General features: G+C 34.2%; 1 protein-coding gene across 1 annotated transcript in view; it reads left to right on the plus strand.

Moving 5' to 3' along the window:
• Nucleotides 1–13,149, plus strand: part of AHCTF1 (AT hook containing transcription factor 1) — a 70,981-nt gene that overhangs the window by 25,150 nt on the left and 32,682 nt on the right. Inside the window, exons 12-20 of the mRNA XM_008580820.1 lie at nt 182–272; nt 1,350–1,439; nt 3,509–3,649; nt 4,320–4,424; nt 5,321–5,414; nt 7,027–7,150; nt 7,296–7,352; nt 8,193–8,339; nt 8,848–9,035. Of these exons, the coding sequence (XP_008579042.1) occupies nt 182–272; nt 1,350–1,439; nt 3,509–3,649; nt 4,320–4,424; nt 5,321–5,414; nt 7,027–7,150; nt 7,296–7,352; nt 8,193–8,339; nt 8,848–9,035 (1,037 nt within the window). The remainder of the gene's footprint in view (nt 1–181; nt 273–1,349; nt 1,440–3,508; nt 3,650–4,319; nt 4,425–5,320; nt 5,415–7,026; nt 7,151–7,295; nt 7,353–8,192; nt 8,340–8,847; nt 9,036–13,149) is intronic.

The following is a 13,149-nucleotide window of genomic DNA, read 5'->3' on the forward strand; positions in this document are numbered from 1 at the left end:
GAGGATTCCAGTTTGTCTACATCATCACCAATGCTTGTTATTGTCTGTCTTTTTGATTGTAGCCATCTTAGTGGGTCATAATGAATTTTTAGCCTTTAAAATTTTGTATTCTGAACTAGAACTTGCTGCTTTTGATTCATATCCTCTTTTCATTTTTTTCTTTTTTTATTGCATGGGTTAGGAAGAACAGTTGGAAGCTATATTGTCAGCAGCAGTTCACACAAGTTGCCTTGGACTTTTGACTGGTTTTATCAAAAGATGGATAACAGAAAGTAAGATTCTGATTTTTAACAATTAAAACATTGGTTGTGTATTTTATCAGTTCACTGTTGTTGGGTTTGATAAACTTTTTATTTTGAGATAATTGGATGATTCCCATGTAGTTGTAAGATATAACAGAGAGATCCTGTGTACCCTTTACCACATTTTCCCCCAGTGGTACTATATGGCAAACCTCTAGTACAATATCACAAGCAGGATCCTTCATGTTACCCTTTTATAGCCATGCCTCCTACTTTCTCCATCCCATCCCTAACTCCTGGCAACTGCTAATCTGTTCTCTCTCTTTATAATTTTGTCAATTCAAACATGTTCATAAATGGAATCATACAATAGGTGACTTTGGGGAATTAACTTTCCACACGGCAAAATTCTCTGGTGATTCATCCAGGTTGTTGTGTGTATCATTATCATGCTTTACACACACACACACACACACACACACACACCCTTTTGTTCTGGACTGTTTGAGAATAAAATATCATACTTCTTTACCCATAAATATTTCAGTATTGTTTGCTTCTAAGAATAAGAACATTGACTTATAAAAGCACTTTGTGACTATAAAAAAATCAAGAAAATTAACACTGATACATGCTAGAGACTTCATTGAAATCTCTCCAGTTATCCTAATAATGTTCTTTATAGCAGTTTTGGGGGAGATGAAGTCCAGAATCATGCTTTATATTTAGTTTTTAATGTCTTTTTAATCTCCCTTAATCTGGTGCAGTTTCTAAGCTTTTGTCTTTTAAGACATTGACTTTTTTTTTTTTTTTTAGAGAATATAGGCCTATTATTTTGTAGACTGCCTTTCAGTTTGTGATTGTTGATTTTTCCTCATGATTTGATTCAGGTGTAACCTTTTTGGCAGCAAGACTGCCTAAAATGATGTACTCCCTGATGTGCACTGAGAAGGATACGTATATCAGTTTATCTCCATTAATGTTTACGTTCACTTCATGTTCTTGGGTAGAGTGCTGTCTGTCAGGTTTCTCTGTTGAAAAGTTACTAGCCTTCTGTTTGTAATTAATAATCATTCTTTATTTTTTCCTTTCATATTTACAAATAAGAACAACCAAATTCTGCTGCTAATTTGCACTTTGTTCTCGAATGGACATGGAATAAAGTAGTTTTTGCCAAAGAGGAATTTGACAGACTATGTAAGTATTAGAAGTTTGTAGATTTAGGGCAGAATTTAATATTAAAAAAGCAATCTCGGTTCATTTTTAAGTACATAATAATAATTTTTAATGCTTTTGAAGTTATAAATTCTTAGAATTTAAAGAAGTCCCAGAAGAAAACTTTCTTGTTACACATTAAAGTGACAAAAGTAATTTTTTGCCAAGATTTTGCAATAGATTGTTAAACTGGCAGCATGCTGATATGCCCATAATAGCAGGTTTCAGATTTATACCTTAATCTTTTGGTCTTAGGAATTTAATTTACAAAACTTGCTGATGATGGTGTTAAGGGCATCTACCAGTTAACCTCAGAAGCTCCTCTCCTTATTCGCTTTCTATTTAAAATATTTATGGATGTTGTATTAGTCCATTTTGTGTTGTTATAACAGAACACCTGAGACTAGGTAATTTATAAAGAACAGAGGTTTATTTGGCTTACAATTCTGGGACAGCTGCATCTGGCACGGGCCTCAGGCTGCTTCTGTTCATGGTGGAAAGCTGCAGGCAGCCAGCGGGTACAAGCAGATCACGTGGTGAGAGGAAGCAAGAGAGAGAAAGAGAGAGGTGCCAGGGTCTCTTAAACAACCAGCTCTTGCGGAAACTAATAGAGCAAGATCTCACTCAGGCCCCTCTCCCCCAGGGAGAGCATTAATCCATTCGTGAGAGATCCGCCTCCATGACTCAAACAACTCCCAACACTGGGGGTCAGATTTCAATATGCCTTTTGTCAGGGCCAACATATCCCAACTCTCAGAGGTGAAAAAGCCAGATGGCAGGGTAAAAGTGTATCACATACTCTGTCCTCCACCAACAGATGTCAATCTTGTTTATTAGTCTGTTGTATACTTTCAATTTTGAGGTACCCTGTCAGTATTAAAAATCATTCATGTCCAGTTAGTGTAAAAATAATGTTAAAAGTAGTAGCAATCGGAGATGTGTGATTGCACTGTAAGAGAAAATAAAATTTAAGGTCATTTAGATGTATGTATGTGTTGGTCATTTCTGTTGTGTCATGATGAATGAACAAATGAACTTTTGAAGACATTTGACTATAAATAGCTTTCCATAACTTAAGTTATTCTTAGTAGGGAATTCTAAGCCAACAAAATTTGTTAGGAAGACCTGGGGTCCTATATTATTTTTAGGCAACGCTTATGAAACTGTAAACATGAAATAATTAATTTTAAATATTTCACTCCTGATAATTTAGGATTAGGGTAAAAATGTATGTGTTTTTTAAGAGTAAAATGTTTGTCAGGGCTTATTGTATATGGGTTTTTGATTTTTTTAAATTCAACTCTGAATTATATGACTTACGTTTTGAGCATAATGTGGTGTTTTGGGCTTGAATTTGATAACTCAGCCATTGTTGCTGCCTTGAGCTTTTTGCCAGTTAATGGAGTTTTCTTTTTTTAAAAAAAGCCTCTAGGAATAATTAAAAATACAGCACTTAACAAGTGTTTTAAATGTATTGGAAATAAAGCAAATTAGAATTTGATTTGAAGAAGGATTTTATTTTGTTCATTTTTTTAAAGACATCATTTTGGTTTAATTTTTACTTTTATCCAAGTAGTACATATGTTATAGTTTAAGAATTCAAGTAAAACCACATGGTTTATAACAAAAAAAAAATCTGTTCTGACCCACCCTTCCCCACCCAGATTCCCATTTCCAAAGGGTAGCCCCCTTTTAAAATTACTTTGAGGAAGGATTTTAGAATTAGGGTAATTGTTTTCAAGACCAGTTAAACATTAAACATTAATGTAATTAAATCAGTCATTAAAGTAAATTCCTATGTTGTGATGTGTAGTGGTTATGAGGATAAGCTCTAGAAGTAGGTTGAGTTCAAATTCTTACTCTGTTGCTAGTTTTATATTGAAAGTACATTCTAGATTTCTTGAGGGTCTTTGCCATTTCTAACTTGTCTCTGTAAATCTCATATGGAATAAATCTTTTGAGTAATAGGAATTTGAGAAATTTTGCATTTGTGATTCTAATTCATGAACATTTACTGTGTTGAAACTAATCTTTTTTTTCATCCTTGAAAGGTGCACCATTATTTGACGGTTCATGTCGTTTCATTGATCCACAAACTTTACAGTCTATCCAGCAGTGCCATTTGCTTCTTAGCAACCTAAATACAGTCTTAAGCTGTTTTGCCACAGAGGCCCAAGAGATCACTGAAAAAGGTGTGCTCTTTGTTTTATACAAATGAGAGTTTTATTAAATTTTACTTCTTAACTTAGAGAAAGAATAAAATTTCTGTGTCTTAGATGGATCATTGTGTGAAGACGACATTATTTCTTGAATGCTAGGTTTTTTTAATTTGTTTTTTTAAGTAAGGCTATAGAATGTTAGATGAGCCATGAGCCCATTCTTAAATAAACTTGGGAAGTTCTGGAGTTAAGGTTAATGATTGTTAAGGTAGTGTACTTCCAGTAGAATTTGAAACTTTAAAGTATGTATGTTATTATTCAAAGAGGTTATAATTATTTTTCTCTTTTTTTTTTGCCATGTCAACAAAACAAAACCAGTTTCATTTAAAGTCCTGAACAATGTTAATTGTATTGTACTAGTTTGTATTAATGTATAAATTTGACTTTGAAATTAGCTAAATGGAAGTGTAGTAGAGATGGAAGAATTTATACTTGAAATGTCTATATTTATTTTAGCATTTTGGAGATTTCTGTGACATCATTTTGGACCACACTAAAATATACACAAGATAAATTTGTTTGAAATATATACATATTGTGAAAAATCACCAAGTAATTAGTTTTTGAAAACTGTTGAGTATCTTGATATTTTGTTTGTGGTTGATAAACTGGAAGTTAAACTGATGTTAACTCTTCTTTGTAGGACTGATGGAATTAAACAATAAGTATATGGTTACCCAGCTCATCTGTCAGTATGCACAAATGGTTCTTTGGTTCTCTCATTCTGGGCTTTTACCAGAAGGCTTAGGTAAAGTATTTACTTAATCTATAAATAATAATTGAAACATTCTTAAGTCTTTATAATTTTATTGTTTTGTTCTAATGCTTCAGGTTTCCTTTCTTCCACCTCACTTTTGTTCTTTTCTATTATCTTTTCTTACATTCTTCCTCACTTTTTATCTTCATTGCCTCACTCCATGCCTGATAAACAGGTGTTCCATATAGATTTATCGGATTGAATAACATTTAGAAGTAAAGCAAATTTGAGAAAACATGGCTTCTGAAAATGGGTTCAACAATATCACCAGCTATAATATAGATCCATGAAGTACGGTTTTTATAACCTAATTTGCTGGTCTTGTTTTTTGTTAAGTGTTCTTTCAATGTGGTTACCAACTATTATTTGTTATCAGTTAAATACCCCTTTTTATCTAATAACCAATACAAAAAGTAGAGAATTTTTCATACTGAGTTTTACTCTGTTTTTTTAGATCACACTCCTAAAGCCTCCAACTTTTTGCATTTCCAGGAAACACATCAGATTTTATGTAGAAGTGATTCTGCCACTTCACGTATAATTGTTGTTGATCTTATTCATTCATAACTCTCTTAGATTGCAATTTGAATAGTGAAAATTGCTTGCTTTCAATTTGCTGTTTGTACCTAAGGATTAAAATTATTTAGAAGTTTCCAGGGTTTTAAGCCAGCATCCTTATTGTTTCAGACTTTTATGAAAGACTCAGTTTTCTCTCTTGTACGTCCATTGAAAAAAGGATGTATAGTATTCTTTTATTACATTTTATTTATTTTAGCAAGCCTGTGGGTTAAACAATGTTGTAAATATCAATGTGTGTAATCTTAAGTATTGTTGAGATATTTTGGAAATATTACTAGCTTTTTTCCCAACTCTTAAAAAAAATCTAGATGATGCTGTGCAGTTGTCAAGGTTATGCTACAACTACCCAGTAATTCAGAACTACTACACCAGTCGTCGACAGAAGTGTGAGCGTTTATCAAGGTATAGTACATCCAGACCTTCAGAACACATTTTAGAAATTACTTCTGTAAGAAGTCAAGCTTTCTCAGATAGAAGTGTTCATCATGTTGTGAAATGATTATAAACAGGTGGAATTCTCAGTAAAGTATCAGAATTTGTTACTAGCATTTTTCTCTTAATTGTATTGTTTGCCTTGACCTAATGGTTACACCTTTTAGAACTTGCATGTAGCTACTCTTCAACATTTCGGCCACTTTTCTTTTGTCATATGTATCTCATTTTGTCTTTTATCTCTTTCCTTAAAAAAAAAAATGTGAATAGCCTGGTAGGTTCCTTTGAAATAAAGAAATAAAACTAAAAGAAGAAAGAAACAGTTTTAATGTTTCCCTTATTGCAGTGGTTAGAGCCTGGGTCCTATCTCTGGAAGTATATTCTTCCTTAAGCTGGAATGACAGAATTGTAGAGCAGCATGTAACATTCAGAGAAATAATTCACAAACATTGATTCCAGGTTTCTTAAGTCAGAATCACCTGGGCATTAGTACTTTAAAAGACTGTGGCAACTGTAATTCTGACACATGACAGATTTTGGGAACCAGTACTTTAGAATAACTATCTAGGATAGCGAACATGAATTTGGGAGACTGATTAGACATATTTTAAAATTCTAGATCTTTTACTTCCTAAGTGTATAAGAATACTTCAAACAGTTCATGGGAAAATAGAATCAAAAGATAATACGGATCTTCTCGTGAACTTTTTGGGCAGATTTGCTACGCTTTCTTTTTTTTTTTTTTTGTCTTTTGTCTTTTTCCGTTTCCGGCAACGGATCGCAACCCTCAGTGTTGCCCCTGTACCGGACCGGGGACCGGCAACGGGATTGCAACCGTCGGTGTTGCTCCCGCGCCTCGCTCAGCCAGTGAGCGGGAACTGGTCTGTATGTGGGATCCGAACCCTCGGGCGGGAGCGCCGCCACGCTTCCCAAGCAGCGTACTTATCCAGTGCGCCACCGGGCCGGCCCCATACGCTTTCTAATTCTATTTGTCAAATGAGTTATAAAGTCAATATGAAAATTGAATAATGTGTACAGAGCACCTCATTCAGTGCCTGACTCATAGGAAAAGCTCAATAAGCAGTAACTGCTGCTGTTGATAATATTAGACAAGGAAATAGACAGGGACAATATTTGCTTATCACATTGTAGGGGCTCAATAATTTTTTGAATGGAGGAATCACTGAAGATAAAAGATTACTCAAGTGATGAAATGGATACTATAACTTCTTAACTTAAAACTGTCGTGTTTTCACTACACTGGGCTGCCATATGCTATGGTAATTTGCTCAAGATGATGAAAATAGAATAGTTGCAGGTAGTTGGCTGGCTAGACCGCATTGTTCCCTGGGACCTGACCTTGACTGATTGGCTTGCTGATGATTGAACTTAAAACAACTTCAGAGTTTGTCTGACCAACTCTCCTTGATGTCTGGAGTTCTCATGGTGCTAAATTGGGTCCAGTTTCAGCTCTCCTCTTTTTGATAGTTGGGATTATTACTTTTAAGAGTTCAACGCTTGTTGTTTTGACAGTAATAATAACATTAATAATAAACAATTCTTAATGTTTCCCTTATTGCAGGGGCAAGTGGAACCCTGATTGCTTGATGATCGATGGACTAGTTTCTCAGTTAGGAGATCGAGTTGAGAAGTTGTGGAAACGGGATGAAGGAGGCACAGGAAAATATCCTCCTGTTAGTCTACATGTAGGTTTGCAGTATAATGCACTATCACTTAAAGGGTCTGCCAAGTTGAGGAGGGAGAAAACATACAGGCTTGGGCAAACAAGGAGCACAAGTGGTTGAATGTCTATATAAAATGCGCTGAAGTCTTTATCCCTTCTTGTTACAGGCATTACTGGACATATACCTATTAGACAACATTACCGAAGCAAGCAAACATTCTGTTGTATCCTTTAAATTTTATCAAATACTCACATTATCAAAATCATAAAATTTCAGAGTAGTATAGGTTTCAAAACTTTACATATCTAATCCAATCTCAATTTCAGGCTTTTTGTTTGTTTGTTTGTTTTTAAAAGAAGGGTTTTTAACCAGGATATGTTGGTTGGGTTCAGATGGCATATACGATTAACCTAAATTATGTGCAAAATTTTGTTCTATGTTTTGTTTTGTTTCTCTCCCTCTAGGAATAGGGTCCTTGGCTTTTATCAGTTTCCCAAATGTGTCCAAGACACTCAAAAAGTTAAGAACAACTGCTCTGTAACATTGCTGGCAAATCGTCATTCTCAGTGGGTTAACTTTTGTGCTGAAAATGAATACATATAAGTTCACTTAATGTTACTTTATGCATTGTTTGGGCCCTGTAGTCTTTGTGATAATATTTTTGTCCTAATGTCAGTTTCTTAGTCTAAAAATATGCAGTTCCCTTCATAATTTATGAGATACTCAATGTGTTTGCTTAAGCTGACAGCTGTTGCCAGATAACTGGAATTTTGTCTATAGCTTTGTTTTTTAAATTTGCTAAACTCCTAAGTTAATGAAGAATATATGCTTTAGTTTATCTCCTTTGTGGTGGTGGTAATAAAATACTGAGAATGAAGTTGGCGTGGGAATGACTGTACCCACATTTGATAAGATTATATATTCGCTTAGCTGGTTACCGTGATAGCTTTTTGAACACTAAAAAGTCTTTCAAGTCCTCTTTTAATGGTACATTCTGTTGTTACCTATTCTGAATATATATGTAGGAGTTTTTGTTTATTGTCCTTAATCTTCTTTTTAAAAGACTATTTATTTGCTACTTGATATTATGTATTCCTTTCCAAACAAAATGGATACTTCCATTGAATCTTTTCCAACCACTTTTGCCATTTCTTGGGGCTATGTTAAACTTATTCAGGGATTTTGGCTGATAGATCATAATGACTATGAGGTAAGTTTGTTAGAATGTAAACTTTTGTAAATTATTAGAATTTTAGAAAATATACCTAACTAGATTAAATTCGATATTAAAGATATGATATAATTTACTTAGGTAATTTAAGAAGGACTCAGTTTAATGAGTACCTTCACCAAGCACTATCTTAGGCATCAAGAATACAAAGATAAAACAGTTCAGAACCCCGGGTTCCTTACCATCTAAAGAGGAAATGAACAAGTAAGTAATTACGAATAGGACAAATATGGTTAGAGAGATGTTTGGTGTGTTGTATGAACCATAGAAGGTAGGATTTGGCGTTCATGTATGAAATTGGTGATGGGAACATTTTTTATAATAGCATAACAAGATCTCAAAAGTATGAGGCTTTTATAAGGCTTTTATTCTTTAAAATATATCATAGATTAAAGTAGATCTTTTCAGCTGCCTGTATTTTTAAAGCTTAGCTACTTTGACTAAATCCAAAGAATTATGTTTACCACTTTTTATATCCATTTTGCAGAGTGGTTTGGATCTTTTGTTTCACCCATCTACGGCAAAACCTATGTCATGGCAACATTCAAAGATTATTCAAGCTTTCCTTTGTCAGGGTGAGCACAGACAGGCCCTCAGATATATTCAAACAATGAAGCCAACAGTGTCTAGTGGTAGTGATGCTATCCTTCACCTCACTGTTTTGCTTTTTAATAGGTAAGTACATCTTTCAAAAGTATAAACTCTTGATCATATACGTTAGTAAAATGGAATTGATGAATTAGAAATAGCAGTATATAATATTTTACTTTGGTTGCATTACCTAGTATTGTGCTCCTTGATCTTTCAATGTTAAGGAAAACTTTTAGTGCCTTTTATTTAGAATAAGATGAATAAGAAGTACCTTGAGTAAAAGAGGGAATCAAACCGACATTTACAGTTATATTTTTTGCTAATTGACAACATTGACAGTCTCCAGCATGGACAATTTAGGGTTGAGTATGCTGAAAAGCTGGCAACAGAGGTTGAATGAAGTTATGCAGAGCTGTACAGATTGTATTTTTTGAGGGTTTCTATTCAGTAGTGCTGTTCTGATATATTTGTTAATATTGATTGCTTGGGTATTGCAGTTCTTTGCATTTGAATTTTGTCGTTGCATCTTCATAGAAAGAAAATTTTGAAGTCTTAGTTTAAATGATTTGAGAAAGTGTCACTTTTCATGTCTTAATACTTTAACCAGATTTCAGTAAGTGATATCTTTATGTTGTTTCTTTCTCTTTCAGTATCTTAATGTTCTCTAACCAGTATATTTGCTATTTATATTGTAGCAATGCACATGTTGTAATTTTGTATTTGTTACATGTATAGTAACTATGACGAGTTAAATGGCTCTGGAAATATGGTGCTCTGGTTTATTGGGTTTTCTTGCTAAATAACTAAGTTAGCTGGAGAAATTGTTTGGAGCTGAAATTTCTTACTAGACTGTAACTTATATTGGTTTTATTCAACCCTATTGGTTAGTCAGTTTTATATTTTTAGAAATTGATCACTTTATCCTAAATTGTCATTTATGAACCAATCATCACTTCAGTGTCAGCACTCTGGAAGATAAGTTTTCTTTATTGTCTTTGGTTAAATAGAATGTGTTTCTGCGGGGAGAGGATCAGATCTCCAAATTTCAGGCAAAGGAAAATTCTGAAGTTTAATATAAATTGGTTGGACACTTAAAAATCTAACAAGTGTCCTCAAAAGTAATGAATTAGGCAGTCCTTGTTGAAATAATCTGGCTTAGCAAAAATGTTTAGCTAGCTTAATAAATCTGGAATGAATAATGAATGAAATTTATGAGATCGAAACTAGTTTCCATAAGCTTTATTATATAAATAAAAAGAAATTTAAGGAAGCTAAATGTGATAACTGTTTTTTTTTTTTTTTTTAATAAAGATGACCGGTAAGGGGATCTCAACCCTTGGCTTGGTGTTGGCAGCACCACACTCAGCCAGTGAGCCAAACGGCCATCCCTATATAGGATCCGAACCCGTGGCCTTGGTGTTATCAGCACCGCACTCTCCCGAGTGAGCCACGGGCCGGCCCTAAATGTGATAACTGTTGAATAAATAGATTGAGAGTTGTAGTACTGGGTAGGCAACCAGCATGTAAATTTTTTTCAATTGCATGTAGCTGCTCACTCTTTAATGCCTCTTAAAAAGTTGGTACTTGGTCTTTAATACTTACATCAAAACATCAGATGTTGTAAACTTCGAAGAAACATCTTTGAAAGATTGCTGTTTTTTCCTTTTTTTGATTTCATTGTCCTTTGATTCATGTGTAGTATGTTTCTCTGATTTTCTAGTTTCTCATTTCCTCTCCCTTAGCCATATAGCAAACACAGATTAATTTCTAAACCTTATTTCTCTTAAGTAAAGTCTCATTTATCCAGTACCCAGAAAACTAGCACATTAAGTGTCCTACACATTAAGTGCAAAAATAAAATGCCATTTGTGAGATAGTTTATGTTCAGATTTAGTAAATGTTTAAAAATAATTACTGGTCCCATAAAGAGAGAATGATTTGAATGTTGCTAAAATCTCAGAGAACGCTTGTAAGACAGCAAAGGTGATGGCTTTTATTGAGAGTAAGAAAACACTTTAGGAGAAAGCTTCTTTAGTTTTTGAACTGATACAATTTTGCAAAAAGCAGCCATTTTATTGCCCAGGAGATCATGCAGCAGCAGCATCTTCACTCCAAGTTTATCAGAAAGAAGCAAATGACAAGAAAACAAACTGATTTACAGGTACTTATTCAAGAAAACAAAGTTCCAGAGTATGTCCTGTGGTTAGTACATAATCACCTAATTTCCCCAAATATCTACATCTTTAATCCAACAGAGTGATTAATCATTATGTCCTTGAACCATGGGTAGAGGCTAAGTTTGGGAAATTTGAACTAAAAGTAAGAGAAGTTAGGCTGTAATAGTGGTCTTTCTTTGTCACCCAAAGGCTGTGATTGCATAATGATAGTTAAAATGGCTGAAAAAGTTTTAATATTTCAACCATCAGAACATTAATACCCTAGGGCCGGCCCGGTGGCGCACTGGATAGTGCGCCGCTTGGAAAGCGCGGCGGCGCTCCCGCCCGAGGGTTCGGATCCCACATGTTTATTAATTAATCTTCACCTTTAAAAATAATGTTATTGGAATAGCCACTGATGTAGCAAAGATAAGTGCACAGTCTTTGGACTCAAATAGGATTGAAGTTAGACCTGAGCTGTACCACTTTGTAAAATATGATCTAAAGTAGCTTAATTATCATCTCTGAGCCTGAGTTTCCTCATTTGTAAAATGGGATTAATAATGCCCACCTTGCAGTATTTTGCACAAGCACTAGTATAGTTGCTGGCAAGAAGTAAATCAGTGGTAAATGGAGGTAGTCATTGATTTTTTTTAAAAAATAGGCCATCATTGCAATCATTTATTTAACCTTCCAGCCTTACTCTTGACTCTAGCGCCTACCACCTCTTCTTTATTAAGATCATCTTTCTCCTCTAAAATTTTTGTGCTGGTAGCTTTTCATTTTATGAGCCGTGTTTATGGACTTATCATTGTAACTATGGCTTGGCTGTTTTACTTGCAAATTAACTACGATGTACAGTACAACAGTAGACTTGAGGTAAAGGCAGTTCAGCTGTTAACATTGATACTCAGTCTTAAAGTTACAATAGAGCTAGGAAACTCTTATATAAGCACGATCCTTGTCTTATCTTTCCTTTCTTCTTTCTACTTTCTCTGGGTGTGTTCTGCTGCACTTTTTAACTCAAGTTGGATAATTATTTCATTTTCAGCTGTTTTTCTTTGCTAATATAAAAATGTAAATCTGGATGCTCTGCATATGATTTTAACAGCGTCGCACAATTTTAACTAACATTTTGTTTTAAATATTTAAAAATTCCCATTATGATTTTTTTCTTTATCAGTTATTTGAAAGTTTTAATTTACAAGTACGGGGTTTAAAAATTACCTTGTTGTTGGTTTCTAACTTAATTGCCTTGTGATATCATGTCATCCATGTGGTACCTGTCCTTTAAAATTTGGTAAGACTTGATTTACCCACTGGTGAGTAACCAGTGTATTCTCCATTTATTAGGTGAAGTGTCAAATATATTTGTCCAAAAGATCAAGTTTGTTCATTGCATAGTTTTTATCTTTCTGTACCTTAATGATTTTTTACTAAGTAGGCTAGGTGGCCTACTCTAATGGTGGATGTGTCAGTTCCTCATAATACCACCAGCTTTTTGTATTTTTAATACAGTAGGTACATAAAATTGTTTGTAACTTTAGCCTTTTTTTATTTTATAGTAACCTTCTTTATCATGAGTAATTGTTAATGTAACCCCACCAACATTCTGTTGTTATTTGTTTTATTTTTATTTTTTAAATTTTTATTGAATCAAAATTGATTATACATATTTTGGGGTTCAACATTGAGATATGTTAATCAAATCAATATTACTAGCATATATATTGTTACAAACCGTAATTATTCTTTATGCCCCTTGTCCAGTCTCGCCCCATCCCCCTTTCTCCCCCCCTCCCCTCTTATTACCCTAGATTTCTTCTCTCCTTCTGAAAGAATAATGGTTATTCTGTTGATTTGTTGCCTAGATGATCTATCCAATGCTGAGAGGTATGGACAGGTCCCCCAATATTACCATAGCACAGATGCTTCTTCTGTCACTCTGAAATGGGCTTTTCAGAGAGATGTCCTCTTCTTTTCTTTATCTCTGCTGGTGACTCTCCTTGTGTCAATGCACTCCAGTGGCTGGTAGACCATCA

The sequence above is a fragment of the Galeopterus variegatus genome, unplaced genomic scaffold (assembly GCF_000696425.1).
Source record: "Galeopterus variegatus unplaced genomic scaffold, G_variegatus-3.0.2 Scaffold2167, whole genome shotgun sequence".
NCBI lineage: Eukaryota > Metazoa > Chordata > Mammalia > Dermoptera > Cynocephalidae > Galeopterus > Galeopterus variegatus.